Raw genomic sequence first — 18155 nt, 5'->3', positions numbered from 1 at the left:
GGCCCCCAAATGTCAAGCGGTAGGCTGAGCTCTTCGAGAGATTCGTTGAGTGCGATTGCATCGACACACTTCTCACCTACAATCCTGCGCTTACGTGGTGACACTGCTGTTAACGACCCGAAGTGCAGGATGCTTAACATCGTATTTTTTACGAAGACCTTTGTCAAGGCATCGACGCAAATGTGATCAAATTTAAAATTGTTTAGCGTTACGCAAGTCAGAGATCTGTTGACGGTTAACGCTCTCAAAATGCTGTTTAGCCACGACTGCGACTCAGCTTCGGATGCAGCCACAATTTTTAGACTCGTTAGTGTGACACTGGTTTTTAGGTAATCTTCAAAAGCGCGTTTGTATGGGCCGCATCTAGCGTCGTACCGAAGACTAAGAACCCGCAGGGTCGAGTTCGCAGTGAGGGCTTCGAAGAATGTCATTTCCGCCCGGTGGCCGTCTATGCATTCAGCAGATGTGTTCAGGTCAGTCAGCGAAGTGGTGGTGCGGAGGAGTTTAGAGATCGCAGCAAGAAGCTTTGCAGGGCAAGATTCATTTGAGGTGCATACAAGTTTTTCCAAGTGATTCAGTTTGGGCACGGCCAGGCGAAAGTCTTCAAGAAAGCCTGTGCGTAGAACATCAAGGTTCAGTGACTTCAGGGTTCTGTTTGAGTAAAGAATGCGGGCAAATATGTCCGGGTACGTCCTCGGAATATCAGGATGTGCTTCGAACGACACCACGCAGTGATGATGGTGGAGAAGCCAATAAACCAGGGTGGCGCCCTGGTGTGCCCGAGTCTGGTTTAACTCGTAAAGACGGAAGCCGTCGACTTCAGTTCTGGATAAGCTGAGCTGGCCGTTTGATCTTGGCGAGATGCGCAGTTCAAGATGGACGTACAAGAGGAATTCATTCCACAGGGAAAGCTGCCGGGCAACGTGGCATGTGGTGATTGCCGAAGCGGAACAGGGCGCACGGTAGTCGATCTTTCGTCCCGAGAAGGGACTCCTGGCTGCCTCTAGGTTGGCCAGTCGGACACAGCCCAGTCGCCTAAGTTGCATCTCACGATGTCCCATTCTTGTGGTGCACAGCGTCCGGGATTGTTTGAGCTGGACGAAAAAATGAGAGCGGTTTAGGAAAATTACTCCTGCATCGCTGCTTTGTTTCATTGTTTGTTTGTTTTTCATTGGGGTTTAATGTCGCAAAGCGACTCAGGCTATGAGAGACGCCGTAGTGAAGGGCTCCGGAAAGTTGGACCACCATCGCACAGCTTCCTTAAAGGTAGGGAAATGATCGCTGTAGGAGCTCCTTTCCATCACAACCAACAGTTCTGGACAAAAGCAATTTTGAACGGTTAAGATTTTATGATCGCAATTTTTAATATATTGTAACATTTCCTTATGTCCCGTCAGCACGCAGGCTTGCAATTTTTTGCTATTAAAGTTTTGCCGTCGGCAACGGCGTTCACCATTGGCTTCCTAAAGCAATCTGAAAGGTGGAGTGAAGAGGAATCTGAATTCGTCCTTTTTCCGCAGGAACTCGATCTACACGTTCCGAGCATTCTTAGAAAGTTCGAGCAATTGCCCTGTGTGCGCGATTTCCCTAATTAAATCGGATTAACGTCCGGCTACCGCTTTTTTTTTTTTTGAATTCTCTCCGTACGTAGGACGGAGTCGGCCAACGCGTGCAGTGCTTTTCAGCCAGCTCCGTGGAGGCTTGCCGCTCTGCCATCGGCGGACTAATACGTAGTAATACGCGAAAGCAAATAGTCCGCGCGTATTTTTATTTATGCGGGCTTGTTTTGCAGCTACATTATCTGCGAATGAAACTATTTGTTCAAGTAAACCTAAAAAAACAAAATAAAGCGAAAGCAAAACCTCCATGGAGCTGGCTGAAAGGCACTCCACTCGTTGCTCGACTCCGCCCACCGCACGGGGAGATTTAAAAAAAAAGAGGCGGGAGCCGGACGTTAATTCGATTTAATTAGGAAAATCAGCCACACAGGGCAATAAGTCGAAGTTTCTAAGAGTGCTCGGAACGTGTAGATCGAGTTCCCGCGGCAAAAGGACGAGTTCAGATTCCTCTTCACTGCACCTTTAACTACTCGATGCGAACGGTGGAAAAACTTTTAAAGCAAGATTTTCTACACATGGGAAGAATGGACCATTAGCTTCAATATGTCCTTAACAGCACCTTGCAATTTTCCAATATTCACAAATTTTTGTAGAAGAATGTTGGACATGTGAGCATATACAATCTGTTGCGCCATGATTTGTGGTGAGGAAGCTTTATAAATTCTCAGCACTGCAGACAAAAAAAAAAAACCACCGTTCCCCGTTATTTTAACGTCGAAAAATGATATTTTTCTATTTTTCGTAATCGAACAAGAATTAGTGCCTCCAGTTACTTGCATCCATTACGTTTCCTCCCGAAATGTTCAAAAATTAAAGCTTCCACCACACTACGGCAGCACAGCATTGCCGAACAGTATTTTTTTACGCGTAACGTTGCCGACTAGAACCTATTACCATAAGATCTGGCTTACCGCACAACAGCGAGGTAGCTTTATGAAGTTTCATGCCGCCCGATACGTTGGCCTAGTGTCCCTCTCAGTATTTTAAGAATAAAAAATAACGAAAATTTTGAAGTGTCGTGTGAGAGCCAGTGCCCAGGCTGGCTTTCCTGGAAGCAACCTTTTAGTAAAGCTAAACGTCAGAAGCATAGATACCCTCTAGTTCCTTGACAATGACAACGGTACCATCGCAGTGGTTTTGTAGGGTAAGATCTTGCTCCTTTAATTATTATTACTAGTTTAGAAAAAAATGCTGTGCGAGCAGACGGATTGCTCTTTTTCGCGTTTTCTTTTCTTCTGCCCATTTCTCATCAAGCGCAAGTGCCACTGTTCCAATTGAGAACACTTGCTGCATTTCTCACGCCCGTGGCCTCTCCATAGCGGTTTTCGTCTCAAGATTGGGTGGCTAGCGTTCGGGAGAGGAGAATAGAATCGTTCAGGATATTCGTTCCATGCGGGATTTCGTGGGCAGGGCATTTCGTGCTTCGTCTCCCGCGGCCGCTTCCCCAGCGGCCGTTTTGCTCGCCTGTTAATAGTTGCAGGTCTTTTTAGTTTATGGCGCAGTCGATGCGCCGCGGTCGCTAGTGGCTTTCGACGCCGCGCTGTGTGGCCAATTCTCGGCCGTCTCCGACGTGAGCTGATCAGTTTTTTGCCCGAGGAACTCTTTTTCTTGGGTGAGGAAGAGTTTCTCCGACAGTGGTCATGCCCATTTATTTCTGTAAATAACGGTCGTATTGTCTTGGTTTTTAGGCCAAACTGGCGCTAAAGTATCCTTTTCAATGTTTTAATGTCCAGTTATTGCCTTTTCGCTCTTCTGACAATCGGTATATATGCATTCCTATTTTACATCGCCCATTCCTGTTAGTTACTTAGAAATGTTTATGGTACCTCTTTAATTGGCTCGCCTTACATGTGTCATGTGTTCTTGTAAATGTGAATGTATGTAGTAACCTTGGGATGTGTACATATGTAAATAAAATTTTTTCTAAACACAGGATATTCGTTCTGTCAGTCTCATTCGGAGACATGCCGACGCTCGTTTGGTCTAGCGCACATTAATCTTTCGGCAATGATTTTTTGTAATATTAAACTGCAGCTGCGCCGTTATAAAAATTGTCTATAGACAGTCTATAGGCTTCTTATTGACACTATTGACTTCCTATAGATATTGCATTTTGTCTATTCGTAGTCTATAGACTCTATAGACAAAAGTCTACTACAAGTGTGTGGCATAAATCTATAGATTGTCTGTAAACTGTCTATGGCATTTGTATTGCCTATAGTCTGTTCTCTATAATTTGTCCATAGACAGTCTATAGACTTTATAGACAGAAGTCTACAGACACTCTATAGGCTGTTTAAAACTTTTTTCGTAAGGGGGCCACCGGCGACAGGAGTTTTTATATGGCACTGTCGATGTCCCCTGCCTTAATATTCCTTACAACGCAATGATTCAGACATTGCACTGTTTAGCTTACTAAAGAAGCGCGCGGAATCGTGATCTGATAATGTTGAGAGCTTTGTTCAAACACTCGACGTTATAGGAAGCTTCCGTGGACATCACTAACCCCAGAGACCAACCGGACGAAAAAACGCTCAAGCCTAAAGAAAATACTAGCTCAGGTGCTCCTCACGGGGAGTCAGCAATAAGGAAAAAACAGAACGGAGTTGTAACTCACCATACGTCAACTGAGAAGAGTGGTTTTCCTGCTGTGTTGCAGCGGCAACGTTCGCCTCTAAGCGGTCTCGCGATAGCTGCCTCGTCGTCCTCTTTTGGCGCTTGCGAATATGCACCAGCGCCCTCATACAGCTGAAATCTAAGCGTTTTGTCGGGTAAAAATTGCCTCCACTAATCCGATATAAGGTTCTCGACTCGACGACATTTTCGTAATTGTAATTAATTTACAATAGCGAGAGTGTTCCTCATGCTGTCATGTTTTTTCTAAAAAGCGAAAGATTTTGCCGGCTTGCGTTAGAGAAAGAGTACAGAAAGCTACAGGCGTCTGCTAACCCTCCCATGTTCACATTGTGGACCTATCATCATCATCCTAACTACATCAACCACCGGGCAAAGGGGCGTCCGACGCTCCCTACAAACTGCATCAAAGTGATGTGTTTACGATTCAAGTGAGCGCTTTAGACGTTCCTAGTGCGGCGTAGAAAGGCCAACCTAGGCCTCGCCGCTCATCAGGCATCCTGAAGGGCAGAGACAACGCTCAGATTTCGCAGGAGCTCCACCCCACAATGCACTCTCTCCCGCGATATTCAAAAGACGAAAAAAATCACGTGACCCAAGGAGAACAGGTAATCAGCCCAATCTTGCAAATGGATGGTTTCACTATGCATGGTCCTTGCAGGACCAGCATTTGCCAGTACGTTTCCAATATAGGGCCAATTATCTCTCCTGCTTGGGGAGGCACGCGGCTTCTCGTAGCTTAGCCTGTCTGGGCTCGTAAGGCCCGGTTCTGTCGAAGTAGGTCACAATGCGGACGCCTGATTCCCGTCCGCAACGCACTGTTTGGAGGCACCGTACTGTCGACTGTCGCGATGCTTGGCAGAAAGGAAAGAACTCAGCGTCGCCTGACGTAATGAAGACAAAGAGAAAGAAGTTAGGATTGAACACTATGCCCTGTAATCAGCAACTACACCTCAGCTGTGGTGTGGACGCTGTGAAATTTGTTGCGTAATCTCTGCCATGCCTTCCCTGCCCTTCTACGTAAATGCATGCATGCTTTGCCGTGTTTTGTTGTCATTAAGCCCGAGTCGGCAAGACACGTCGGAGTGGTGCCATCCGCCTTTCACATGCGCATCGCTTAGCGGGAGCGTCTACTAAACGAGTGTTAGCGTTGAACCGAAGGCCCACCTACTGGAACTGGTAATGTGGATCACGTGACAGCATGGTGCGGGGCAGGTGGGAACGTCTTGGAAGGAAACGTGCGCCAAGGAGAAGCCCTACACTGGGGTTCTCATGATTATTTATTGCTTTAAATGGAGTTTGCGTATATGATGGGCAAACATGTCGGCACACAGGAATGAAATTTTTTTGTGTACAAAACACTGCAGTTTTCTTCAAAAATAAAGCACATATCGCAAGAGGTGTACAACGTCGCTTTTGCGATTTCGCAAAATCTCGTTTGAATGTAAGCAGAGAATAAAATTAAATTTTGTGAAATTAAACAATTTGCAGGTAATTATATGTTTTTTGGTGGCACAGGTTCAAAAACATTTTTTGACTGTTGGAAATGCGCAGCAAAAAATCGCAAGCATTGTTTAAAAATTAATGCATCGAATAACTGGACTTTTAATGAAATAATGGGACAAGAAGTAAGAACTTGAGGCAGAAATTTTTCTCACTATTAATCGGTCTTTCTGACTGTCGTCAGAAATCATTCGTACTTATTCACTGGTCTAGTGTTTTTTAATTAGGAAGTAAGATCATCTAGAATTTAAAAATGCTGAAAAATGCCGACTTTATGATGGAAAGAAACTGTCACTGTCGACTTTCTTTGCAACTTACCTGAAAGGCCTTTAATACCTGGCGGTTCTAGACCAACAATAAACTGTTGCATCATTTTGTTTTAAGGTAAAAAATTATATGCCTAATGTCGAACATGTTCCGTTCAGTTACCGTTAGTATATACTTTCCGTTGAAAAGAGCAACGGTCACGAATTTGACTTCGAACTGAGACCGTCTGATTTTATTTTAGCTAGCACAATGGCACTGTCGTAAAAAAAAAAAAATTTGAAAGCATATTTTTGCTTGTTAGTTTCCTTAATAAGCCAGAACAAGAATACTTTACTCTTGATTCTTCGCTTGGTTAATACGAGCTATATTTTTGTCATTCTTCAAGAGTATTTCGTAGCAATTTGGTTTGGGATCAGGGTTATAAAAATGATTAGCTCAAGCTAAGCGTTCACCTTAGATTGTTTTAAGCAAACTGACCAAACTAATGTTAACCTTAGCGTTTACCTTGTTCCATGTAAAGCAGCGGTGGCCTAGTGGCTTGAGCATCCGCCTCACATGCGGGAGGTGCGGGGTTCGATCCCCTGTACCCATCCGGGTACCCACCGCTGACACAATGGGTGCAAGCTTTTACCCTGACCTGGTGCTCGGCTTATTCAGGGCGAAATACTTGGGAAAAGGGTCTTTGACCCCACCTTGAGCAATACGAGAAAACCATGTGCCATGGCGGACTTTGGCCGCAGATGCCCTTGGGCCATAAGAATTCATCATCATTGTCAACTTTGTTGCGTTATGTGGTTTCGGTCATCACATAATGCAACAAGAGGAGGCCTGCGGGGTCCATATCATGATCAGATTAAATCACTAAATGATGTATTTGTCTGGTCAACAATAATATAAAGAAAATTTAAAGTATTCTGCCGCCAAACACTATACGAAAAGAGAAATGAAATGAACTGCTTTCGAGATTCGGCATGGCAATCGTATACATATACATCTAAGTCAAAGGAACACGAAAGTTCATCCATTTCACACTAGCTACGCTCTCAATGCGTCGTGTTGCCATCATCATCATCAGCCTGACTACGCCCACTGCAGGACAAAGGCCTCTCCAAAAACTGCGTGGATGATTTGGCAACTAAAGTGTTGAGAGCCGAAAGCCGATGACACAATGCCGCACGACTTCCAGTGAATTGACGTCACACCGTTCCCGCGGCTATATCGATACCCAAATTGTACATCTTTCGGGGATCATAAGTGTTAAGTATGCTTAATTACACATTTCTTCATCTAATTTGACACAAATCCAACGCCTTTCTAAACCATTCTGTGACAATGTTCACTACGTCGTGACGACTGCCGGTGGATGTTAGATCACACCGTTCCCGTGGCTAAAGCGACGTCCGCGCTATTTCGATGCAATTCCTACATTTTTGCCTATAATTAAGTAACTAATTAAACTACAGTCAGCACACCTGGCTTCTAGGTTCATTTTTGCTTCCTCTATCTGAAGCAACTATTGGATATCTTCTATCTTTTTTCGTTCCCGAGTTAAACGCGTGTGACACGTTTTCTTAACGGACGGCAGTATGACCCATTAAAGGCTTTCTCCTTAATATCTCTCCAATTAACTCTCTCCTGTCACAGCTAGGGCCACCCTATCCCCAAAACTTGATTTCTAATCCGCCCGCCTAACGTGCTGCAGCCCCCTCCTACTGTCGCTTTCCTTCCCTTGGAGTCCAGTCTGTTTCACTTAAGGACCATCGAGTATATCGCCTTTGCATTACGCGCAGTGCCCAAGCCCATTGCTGCCTCTTCATTTAGACTAGGATGTCATTATTCCGTACTTGATCCCTGACCCACTCTGCCCTCTCCGTCTCTTAACGTTGCACCTACCGTTTTCATTTTGACGTTGAACCCTTTTCGTTCTGAAATACGCTAAGAATACATGCTAATAGAGGGGTCTCAATAATTAGGCAGCTTTTCTCAGCCACTAAAGATTCAAGCGTTCGAAAGACGAACATGAGTCAATGAAAAATGGGAAGCCAAAGGAGACAAATGGCAAGAAATTTCTAGTTTGCACGCGTCAACCTCCTCCTGGTGAGTGTGTCTGTGGGCTCGTTGAAGCATCATTCTTGTTCTGGTGTGAAATGTGCGAGAAGAAATGCGCGTATGAATCTTCTACGTCCGCGTCGGACAGTCTGAGGCAAAACACATCCATGTTGTGTGCCTGCCTGGCTTCCCCGCCCTTACAAAAATGGTCTATGGACAGTCTATAGACTTCTTACAGATTCTATTGCCTTCCTAGAAGTATCAATTTTTGTCTATCCAGAGAACATTGTCTATATATCTAAATGTCTACTAAAAGTGTATGGTCATAAATCTGTAGATCGTCTATGGACTCCCTATAGCATTTGTATTGCCTAAAAACTGTGCTGTAGGATTTGTCTTTAGAGAGTCTATAGACTTTGTAGAGAGAACTCTATGGACGGTCTAAAAAAATTTTGTAAGGGTGAGCCCACAAAATGAGATGTGGTAACTGAGCGAAATACGTCGCGTGTGCCGAACTGGATTTTTTTCGGATTGGGTTCGCGTCCGCGTTCACAATTTTCGGGTTTGCGCGCTTAGGGTTCACTTTCAGGTTTGGCTCCGCAGCGACATTCCGCTTTCCGGTTCGAACAGGTTCGAACGTGTTAAAACTGGCACGGAACGGAAAAACGCTTGGGTGAGATTAAATTTTTTTAGTCAAGTTTGTTTATCCTTCTTACGCTTGCGTATAAAATCTGTGTGAAAACTAATAGATTATTGTTATTATTAGCGGCTGCTTGTTAATAGAATAACCAAGGAAGGAAAATATGTTGCTAGCCGCGGCATCTGCCACCGCAAGCTAGAAGCACCTGAGCTACGGCTAGAGTCAGAAAAAGTTTAGGAAGAGGACAGGGAGAGGGAAAGAAAGGGGGCAGCGATAGAAAGAAAGGGTAGGGGTATAGCGGCAACGTACATTATGTACAAACAAAAATATACAAAATAAATTAATGAAGACTCAGTATGTTTTATGAGGGAGGTTTCCACTTGACCCACTTGAACGTACCACCCGCGGGAAAAGTGTATGGATATACGACTATAGCCACACATAGAAATATACTAACACTTTCTGGTTAGATTAATGTGATACTCCGTATTTGAAACTCAAACAGCCTTTTCTTCTTTATTTTTTAGTTTGGTTGCCTCGAACGTTGTCCCTTCATGTAAAACCAGCTTTCGGAAACAGCAGGCTAGGATAAGACATGTCTCACACCTAAATAATATGCATATGAGACGGGAATTACAGGTTGCAACAAGAAAACACCGTGATCCATGTCACAAAGATACTTTTTGTGCAAGCAACCAACAATTACGGGGGCACTTTTTCTTAGCGCATGGCTCAGAATTTGTAAAGTGGTGTTTTTCTAGCAACTTTTGCTTTACTTCAGTTTGTGTGCTGGTCAGCATAAATATGCTTATAAGCTGAAAGAAGAATCCGCAGAGAGACACGGAGAAGTGAACATGGAAATGACAAGACCACTGTTTTTAGGAGCCGGATCAAGGATATTTGACGTCGTCCACCTTCAGGTATTGCCTGATATGCAGCCAACAGTCCGTATTCAGGTCATCCAGCTGCGTCCTCCCGTCCTCACGAGGATGACAGACGACTCTCTCCCGGACGACGCCAGCTGCCCGCATGAAGTCGTCCATCTCTTGGATGGACCGCAGTGCCGATGTGATCATCCCCGCTGCGTCGGCTTCGCTAACGGCCGCGAGCTCGGCGAACTCTTGCACGAGGGCAGCATGCTGGGAAACTGTCTCCAGAGCAGTGGCACAGTACCTGCGAAGCCGAACGACCAGTTGTAAAGGCAGTAGGCAGCCCAAAGGGGTAGAACCTATTAGGGAGTTTAAGCCGGAGATTTCCAGACCTTTTTAGCAAGGGTTATGGGTTCTCAATTATAACTTGTCCTGGATAAGGCAGTAGGGAGACCAAGTGTGTAGAACCATTTAGGGAGTTTAAGCCAGAGATTTCCACACCTTTTTATCAAGGGTTATGGGTTCTTAAATATAACTTGTCCTCCAGTAGGTAGACCAAGTCTGTAGAACCTTTTAGAGAGTTTAAGCTCGAGATTTCCATACCTTTTTATCGACGATTAAGTTCTCTGAACTAAAATTCTCCGGGGCGTAAGTAAAATAAGAGGACCTGGGTAGCAAGAAAACTGTCTATTTTTGCGCGACAATATTTCGCGGTAGGACAGGGCAAATTGGAAAGATATGGAAAGGCCTTGCTCCTTGAGTGCATGGGCGATGTCAGGCTTATGATTTTCATTTTACTGAAGTCAGGAGAGTATCTCCTAGAAATGAGCTCTCACAGGCTGCAGGAACAGCTACCAGTATTCAGTGAACAAACGAAGAATTGTCACAAATTAGTATCAACAGCTCAGAACATCGTTATATATGCAGTAGCAACCATGGATGCAGCAACTTGAGGGGTTATACGCTCACTACCTATATAGTGTCTTAACTTGCTACACTAAAGCATTTACTTTATTTGTTTTTTACAAGTACGGCTTCCACAGCGTGAGCGCATAAGGTGTGGTATTTTTTCAAGAACTTTGCAATAACACTTGCCACTAGGATAAATTTATACAATTTTGACTGCATGGAAAAGTTACTTATTTTGGAAGTCATGCAAAATATTTTAGTTAGCCTATAGATTCATCAACTAGAAGCAGGCGGGTCGTTCCACAGCGCGAAATTTTCTTACTTGTCAAACACAGAAGCCCTCGAAAACAGTAGAGCACGGTCGACGAGGGTCCTGTTCCTGCGAGCTGTGTCCATGATTGAGAACCAGTTTTCAGAGGGTTCTATCCCGGTCTGTAGAACAACTCGAGTTAGCGTGTAGTTGGCTGTAATGTCCGCCGACAAGCGACGCACAAAGGCGGTTGATTGTGCAGGTTCTTGCAACGATACGGTGAGTCGCCTGATGTTCATGCTTTTCTTCACGGCGTCAGCGGCTCTTTGAAGATTTTCCACCTCCATATTAAGGATGAAAATTTTCAGTTCAACGATGCTGGAATTTTGAGACAGTGATTGGAGAATGTTGGTCCACCAGATGCTGCGAAAGTTTTCGAATATCTCATAATACGGCACGAATATACTCAGTGCTCGTAGCGTCTGCGTTGCTGCAACATAGTTAGCAACAGCAAAAGCATGGTCTAGGTCATCTGGGAATATCATAAAGCTGATCTTTTTCACACGAGTGAACGTTGGTAAACGCTCTACAAGGGCGCGCTCAAACACTAAAGGCATCCGGCTGGAGAGGCATATTGCTGTGAAAGCTTTGCATTCTTCAAGATTGGTGTTCTCATCGCAAAAGCAGGTTCCCAGGAAAACCTTTTCTTCAGCGCCACTTCCCATCAGGAGTCTGCAGACATTTTTCAACAGCGGTGCGTTTCGCGGAGATGAGAGAATATTTATCTTTAACGCTCTCTGCGGTGGTAGTGCCTTAAAAAGATGTTTCCATAAGGCAGGTCCCCAAATGTCAAGCGCTAGGCTTAGCTCTTCCAGAGATTTGTTCTGTGCGATTGCATCGACACACATCTCGCTAACAATCCGGCGTTGACGGGATGAGTTTTCTGTTAACGGTCCTAAGTGCAGAATGCTTAACACAGCATTTTTTACGAAGACCTTTGTCAAGGCATCAACGCCGCAAATGTGGTCGATTTTAAAATTCTTCAGTGTTACGCAAGTCAAGGATCTGTTGACGGTTAAGCCTCTCAAAATGCTGTTTAGCCACGACTGTGAGTCAGCTTCAGATGCAGCCACAATTTTTAGACTAGTTAGCGTTACAGTAGTTTTTAGGTAGTCTTCAAAAGCGTGTTTGTATGGGCTGTATCTAGCATCGTACTGAAGACTAAGAACCCGCAGGGTCATGTTCGCAGCGAGGGCTTCGAAGAATGACATTTCAGCGCGGTGGCCGTCTATGCGTTCAGCAGATGTGTGCAAGTGAGTCAGAGAAGTGGTAGTGCGGAGAAGTTTAGAGATCGCACCAAGAAGTTTTGCTGGGCAAGATTCATTTGAGGTGCATACAAGATTTTCCAAGTGATTCAGTTTGGGCACGGCCAGGCGAAAGTCTTCAAGGAAGTCTGTGCGTAAAACATGAAGGCTCAGTGACTTCAGGGTTCTGTTTGAGTAGACAATGCGGGCAAATATGTCCGGGTACGTCCTCAGAATATCAGGATGTGCTTCAAAGGAAACGACGCAGTGATGATGGTGGAGAAGCCAATAAACCAGGGTGGCGCCTTGGTGTGCCCGAGTCTGGTTTAACTCGTAAAGACGGAAGCCGTCGACTTCTGTGCTGGATAAGCTCAGCTGGCCGTTTGATCTTGGCGAGATGCGCAGTTCAAGATGGACGTACAACAGAAATTCGTTCCACAGGGAAAGCTGCCGGGCAACGTGGCATGTGGTGATTTCCGAAGCCGAACAGGGCGCACGGTGGTCGATCTTTCGTCCCGAGAAGGGACCCCTGGCTGTCCCCAGGTTGGCCAGTCGGACCCAGCCCAGTCGCCCAAGTTCCGTCTCACGATGTCCCATTGTTGTGGTACACAGCGTCCGGGACTGTTTGAGCTGGACGAAAAAATGAGAGCGGTTTAGCAGAAAATTACCACTGCAGCGCACAGCTTGTTAAGGGGTAGGAAAGCGATCGCTCTACGTCGTTTTATAATTCAGATTTCTGTTTAGATCCCGCCATACCCAACGATTCTGGACAAAAGGAATTTAGAACCGGAAAGAATTTTTGATCGTAATTTTTGATATATTGTAAAGTTTCACTATAACATTCATTATATCCGCATATCTCCCGTCAGCCGGCTACAATATTTTTGCTTTTTACGTTTCTTCCATCGTCAAAGGTGTTCCCCATTGGTTTCCTATAGCGGTCTTAACTGCTCGATGCGAGCGATGCAAAAACTTTAAAACAAAGAATTTCTACACCTAGGAAGGATGGACTATTACCTTCAGTATTTCCATAACAGTACTGTGCAATTTTTCATCATTCAAAAATTTTTGTACAAGAATGTTGGACATGTGAGCATACACAATCTGTTGCTGCATGATTTGTTGTGAGGAAGCTTTATAGATTTCTCAGCACTGCAAACAAAAAAAAAACACCGTTGACCTTTATTGACCGTTGACCTTTTGAAAAATGATATCTTTTATATTTATCTTAATCCAGCAAAATTTAGTGCCTCCAGTCACTTGTATCAATTACGTTTCCTCCCGAAATGTTCAAAAATTGAAGCTTCCTCCACACTAAGGCAGCACATCATTGTTTGAATAGAAATTTTTTACGTGCGCCATTGCCGGCTGGAACGCATTACCACAAGGTCTGGCTTACCGCACAACAACAGGGTTGTTTTACGGAGTTTCATGCCGCCCGATGCGATGCCCTAGTGTCCCTCTGAATATTGTGAGAATAAAAAATAACGAAAGTTTTGAAGTGTCGTGTGAGAGCCAGTACCCAGGCTGGCTTTCCTGGAAGCAACCTTTCAGTAAAGCTAAACGTCATAAGCATATATACCCTCTAGTTCCTTGACACTGACAACGGTAGCGTCGCAGTGGTTTTCTTGGGTAAGATCTTTCTCCTTTAATTATTATTACTTGTTTAGAAAAAAAAAATTGTGCGACCAGACCGCTTACTCTGTCGCGCGTTGCCTTCGACCTAGGGACGCTGGGGGACATTTTAAGGCGAACGCCTTTAATGCCTCATGCTGTCGTTAGCAATCCGTGTCGGCAGCCGTGTCTGCGTCCGTGTCAGCAGCCGTGTCGACAGGTGTGTCCGCGTTTTGACGGGTGTCCACCGAGATATGTGAGACAGTTACTGCGTAATTTTCTTTCCTCAAATACAATTTTAGTTTTCTTCATTACGGGCCATCTTTGTCTTTCTTCTTTCACTCCCACTTCCTCCCTTCCTCTACGGTGCGGTTCAGGTGTCCACCGAGATGACAGAGAATTACTGCGCCATTTCCTTTCCTCAAAAAAGCGTTGCGTTCAAAGGGCAAGGCATCGCGCCGAACGGGTGGTGGCGTTCCGTGGACTCCCTGGCAGCGCTACAACACGCTGTCGCGTTCCACTCCTAAAGGCGAAGCTTAAGCGCCATTAATTAGCAGTCAATCAGTACTGAGTGATTAATCAGTAATTAGTCATTAATTAGTAATTTGTCAGTACTTCGTCATCGATTATGTGTGACGTCATCGAGTGGTGACGTCACCCGTGTCACATAGGCAAAGCAGTGCGGAAAACGCTTTCGCCTGTACGCACTTTAGACAGTCAAAATGCCCCCTGATTTTTTTTTTTTTTTCTGACCATTACTCTTCAAACTCTAGCGCCACTGTTCCATTCGAACACTTGCATCAATTCGCCCACCCGTGTCCTCTACAGAGTGGTTTTGGCTCACGATTAGAACCCTAAAATCAGGGAGAGAAATTTTCTTTTCTCAGTGAATAGCATCGTTCAGGATATCCGTCCCATCAGTCTCATTCGGAGAGATGCCGACACCCGTTTGATCTAGCGAAATTTAATCTTTCAGCAATGATTTTCCGTAATATTAGACTGTAGCTGCGACCGACGACAGGGATTGTAATACGACACGCTGTGGCCTGTTTCACAGTCCTTGACAAGACAATGATTCAGACGCTGCGTTGTTAGGCTTACTAAATGAACGCGCGAAATTGTGAGATCTGATGATGTTGAGAGTTCGGTTCAAACAACCGCCGTTACAGCAAGCTTGCTTGGGCGCCACTAACCCTGGATACCTATGAACCAGATAAAAAAGGCTCAAGCCTAAAGAAAATGCTGACTGCGGTGCTCCTTACAGGGAGTTAGCAAAAAAAAAAAAAAACAACAGAACGGAGTTGTCACTCACCTACGTAAACCGAGAAGAGTGGTTTTACTGTTGTCTTGCAGCGGCAACGTTCGTCTCTAAGCGGTCTCGCGGTAGCGGTATCCTCGTCCTCTTTTGGCGCTTGCGAATATGCACCAGCGCCCTCAGACAGCTGCAGTCTAAGCATTTTGTCGGGTAAAAACTGCCTCCACTAATCCGATATAAGGTTCCCGACTCGATGATATTTTTGTAATTGTATTTACTTTACAATAGCGAGAGTGTTTCGCATGCTGTCACGTTTTTCTAACAAGCGCAAGATTTTAAGGCGGAAGCCTTTAATGCCTCATCGCTGTAAGCAGGAGTTGTCGACAGAAAATGTCACGCTTTTCAATTGGTCGAAATGCTCGTGACGTCACAGCGCGCGAATTGCAAATGGGCCAATTGTATTTTGGCTAGTAACCATGCATTCAGGGAGATAACCCAGTCGCTAAGGTTAGAGATCTCCTTTGGAGCTGTTTTGTCGCGAAGTTGCCTGAACTTCGCTCCACTAGCGTTGTGGTGCCAGTTGAGAAGCAGGAGCAGATTGCAGACTCAAAACTGTTACACCTGTGGCAGGCACAAAAAGGCCTCCAAAAACGTTGGAAGAAGCAAAAACACAACAAGCGACTACGCAAAAAGATCGCTGAAATCGAGAGGCGAATCGAGGAACATACACTTACTCTCCAAACACAACAATGGAACCAAATATGTGAAAGCGTCAATGGACAGCTCGGAAATAAGAAGACATGGCATCTTCTAAGACACCTGCTCGACCCAGAACAAACACGTCCCGTGCAACAAAGTCAACTGTACAGACTCATACATAAATATGAGGGTACAACTGAAGACCTAATCAAAGAGCTAGCAGAACGTTATCTAAACACGGATGATGGTACCACACAACCAGACTACCGGGGGACTCCTAATCCAAATTTAGACGCAGACATCACAGACGCAGAGGTCTGGTACGCAATTGGAAAACTGCGGACAACATCTGCGGCAGGACCAGACAAAGTAACAAATAAGACTCTCAGGAACTTAGACGCAACGTCGATCGCGGCGGTTACAGACCTTATGAACAAATACTGGCATGCAGGCAACATACCACCAGAGTGGAAACACACGAAAATCACTTTTATTCCTAAAGCGGGTAAGAAACTCAGCACTGAGAATCTACGCCCAATTTCATTAACATCATGCCTAGGCAAACTCATGGAACATGTCATCCTCAATAGGCTCCAAAACTATGCGGAGGACATGAAACTCCTACCTGAAACAATGTTAGGATTCAGGGCCCAACTATCTACCCAGGACATACTCTTGCAGCTTAACAAGGACATAATTGAAGCTGACGAGGGAACAGGAACGAAAGCAATATTGGGTTTAGACCTTGTTAAAGCTTTCGACAACGTCACCCACAAAGCCATTTTGACAAACTTGTCAGAAATCAACCCCGGAGAAAGGACGTACAACTACATCCGATCCTTCCTCACTAACAGAACAGCAGTGATAACGGTCGGAACAATAGAGTCCGCCCCAATCACACTAGGAAGTAAAGGAACGCCACAGGGCTCCGTCCTGTCCCCTTTCCTTTTTAACCTCTCCCTCATCAAAATTCCCCCCCAAACTGGCACAAATACCAGACCTACATCACACGTTCTATGCAGATGACATCACACTTTGGGTAACCAAAGGATGCGAAGGCTACATAGAAGACACACTCCAAGCAGCAGTGGACATCATTGAGGCATGCGCATGGGAATCCGGCCTCACTTGTTCTGAGCAAAAATCTGAACTTTTAGTGATCCGTCGTAAACAAAGAGGTAGGCGTACCACGACAACCCCCCCGCAAATAAACGTCTATGTTAATGGACGATCTGTCAAAGAGGTACAGACCATGAGAATATTGGGGTTGTATTTACAAACAAATGGAAAGAATACTGACACACTCACTAAGCTAAAACGCACGGTAGAAGCGACGGCGCGATTAATCCGCCGCATAGCTAACCGCAGACAAGGGGTGAGGGAAAGAGATTTATGCCGACTAGTGCAGGCCTTTGCGCTAAGCAGGATACTCTATGCCACCCCTTATCTCAAATTTTCGAAAGCAGAAAAGGACAAATTGGATAGTATGATACGGCAGGCCTATAAGGCTGCGTTAGGACTACCACTAAATGCCTCAACTGAAAGGCTTATGAGGTTAGGAATACATAACACCTACAATGAACTGAAAGAAGCCCATTTAATGGCTCAAACAGCGCGATTAGCCAATTCCAGAACTGGCAGGAGTATTCTTATCAGGCTCGGAATTAACTTTCAACCTACGAATAACGATGCTAAAGTAGACTTACCCCGCGACTATAGGACGGCCCTACTAATCAAACCACTCCCCAAAAACATGCACCCCTTACACCATGAGGGTAGAAGACAAGCAAGAGCCAAAGCCTTACATAACAAATACAGACAGTGCGCTGGAACACTTTATGTAGATGCAGCAGAATACAAAAATACCAATGCCTTTGCAATTGTGGTTGTGAACGAGAATGGTGACCACATCGTCTCGGCGACAATCAAAACGAAATCCTCTGAAACGGCAGAAGAGGCGGCTATAGCCCTTGCCCTAGCGCATACCCAAGGAAGCATCATCTTCAGCGATTCCAAAATGGGTATCAATAATTTCGCTAAAGGGCGAATTACAAACACCTCCCTTAGAATCCTTAACGCAACCAAATTCTCACCAAATTATTCCGAATTGATATGGGTCCCAGCCCATTCGGGGAATCCGGGGAACGAGGCAGCCCACAATAAAGCCCGAGGTTTCGTCGACCGGGCAGTGGATGAGTCTGGCTCCCTGAATTTCACGAAGGACTCCATGATCACATATCATGATCTCACCAATCATTTTAAACTAGAGAGGAGAATTTTCCCCCCTCCAGACAAAAGACTTAGTAAAGAACAAGAGGTTACGTGGCGTCGTCTACAGACGAGATCGATACGCACCCCATCACTCCTCGCGCGCATTTATCCAGATCTTTACAACCCAAACTGCAAACACTGTGGCCAACGTGCTACCTACGATCACATCCTGTGGGACTGCAAAATAGAGCCACCTCCGGGTGATCTAGTTACAGCTCCTTCTCTCGAGCGGTGGGAGACCGTGCTGGCTAGCTCTGACCCCAGAACGCAAG

General features: G+C 45.2%; 1 protein-coding gene across 1 annotated transcript; it reads right to left on the bottom strand.

Annotated features, from left to right (window-relative positions):
* Nucleotides 1-9573: 9573 nt before the first annotated feature.
* LOC149358151 (uncharacterized) lies at nt 9574-15058 on the bottom strand. Its single transcript, XM_089578033.1, has 3 exons — nt 14971-15058; nt 10813-12674; nt 9574-9885 (listed from the first exon to the last, which is right to left on the bottom strand). The coding sequence occupies exons 2-3, from the start codon at nt 12639-12641 to the stop codon at nt 9603-9605; spliced, it is 2112 nt and encodes a 703-aa protein (XP_089434159.1). The 5' UTR covers nt 12642-12674; nt 14971-15058; the 3' UTR covers nt 9574-9602.
* Between the last annotated feature and the right edge of the window lie 3097 nt (nt 15059-18155).

Source organism: Amblyomma mixtum, chromosome 3 (genome assembly GCF_055824585.1).
Source record: "Amblyomma mixtum isolate Tamu chromosome 3, ASM5582458v1, whole genome shotgun sequence".
Classification (NCBI taxonomy): Eukaryota; Metazoa; Arthropoda; class Arachnida; order Ixodida; family Ixodidae; genus Amblyomma; species Amblyomma mixtum.
The sequence above is the reverse complement of the archived record's forward strand: the minus strand, read 5'-3'. Positions and strand labels throughout refer to the sequence as shown.

Excerpts from the sequence above, each read along its gene's own strand:
- LOC149358151 (XM_089578033.1), bottom strand. The coding sequence starts at position 12,641 with ATGGGACATCGTGAGACGGAACTTGGGCGACTGGGCTGGGTCCGACTG. Across the intron at positions 9,886-10,812 it reads AGGGCTTCTGTGTTTGACAA|GTACTGTGCCACTGCTCTGG; the intron begins GTAAGAAAATTT and ends TCGGCTTCGCAG.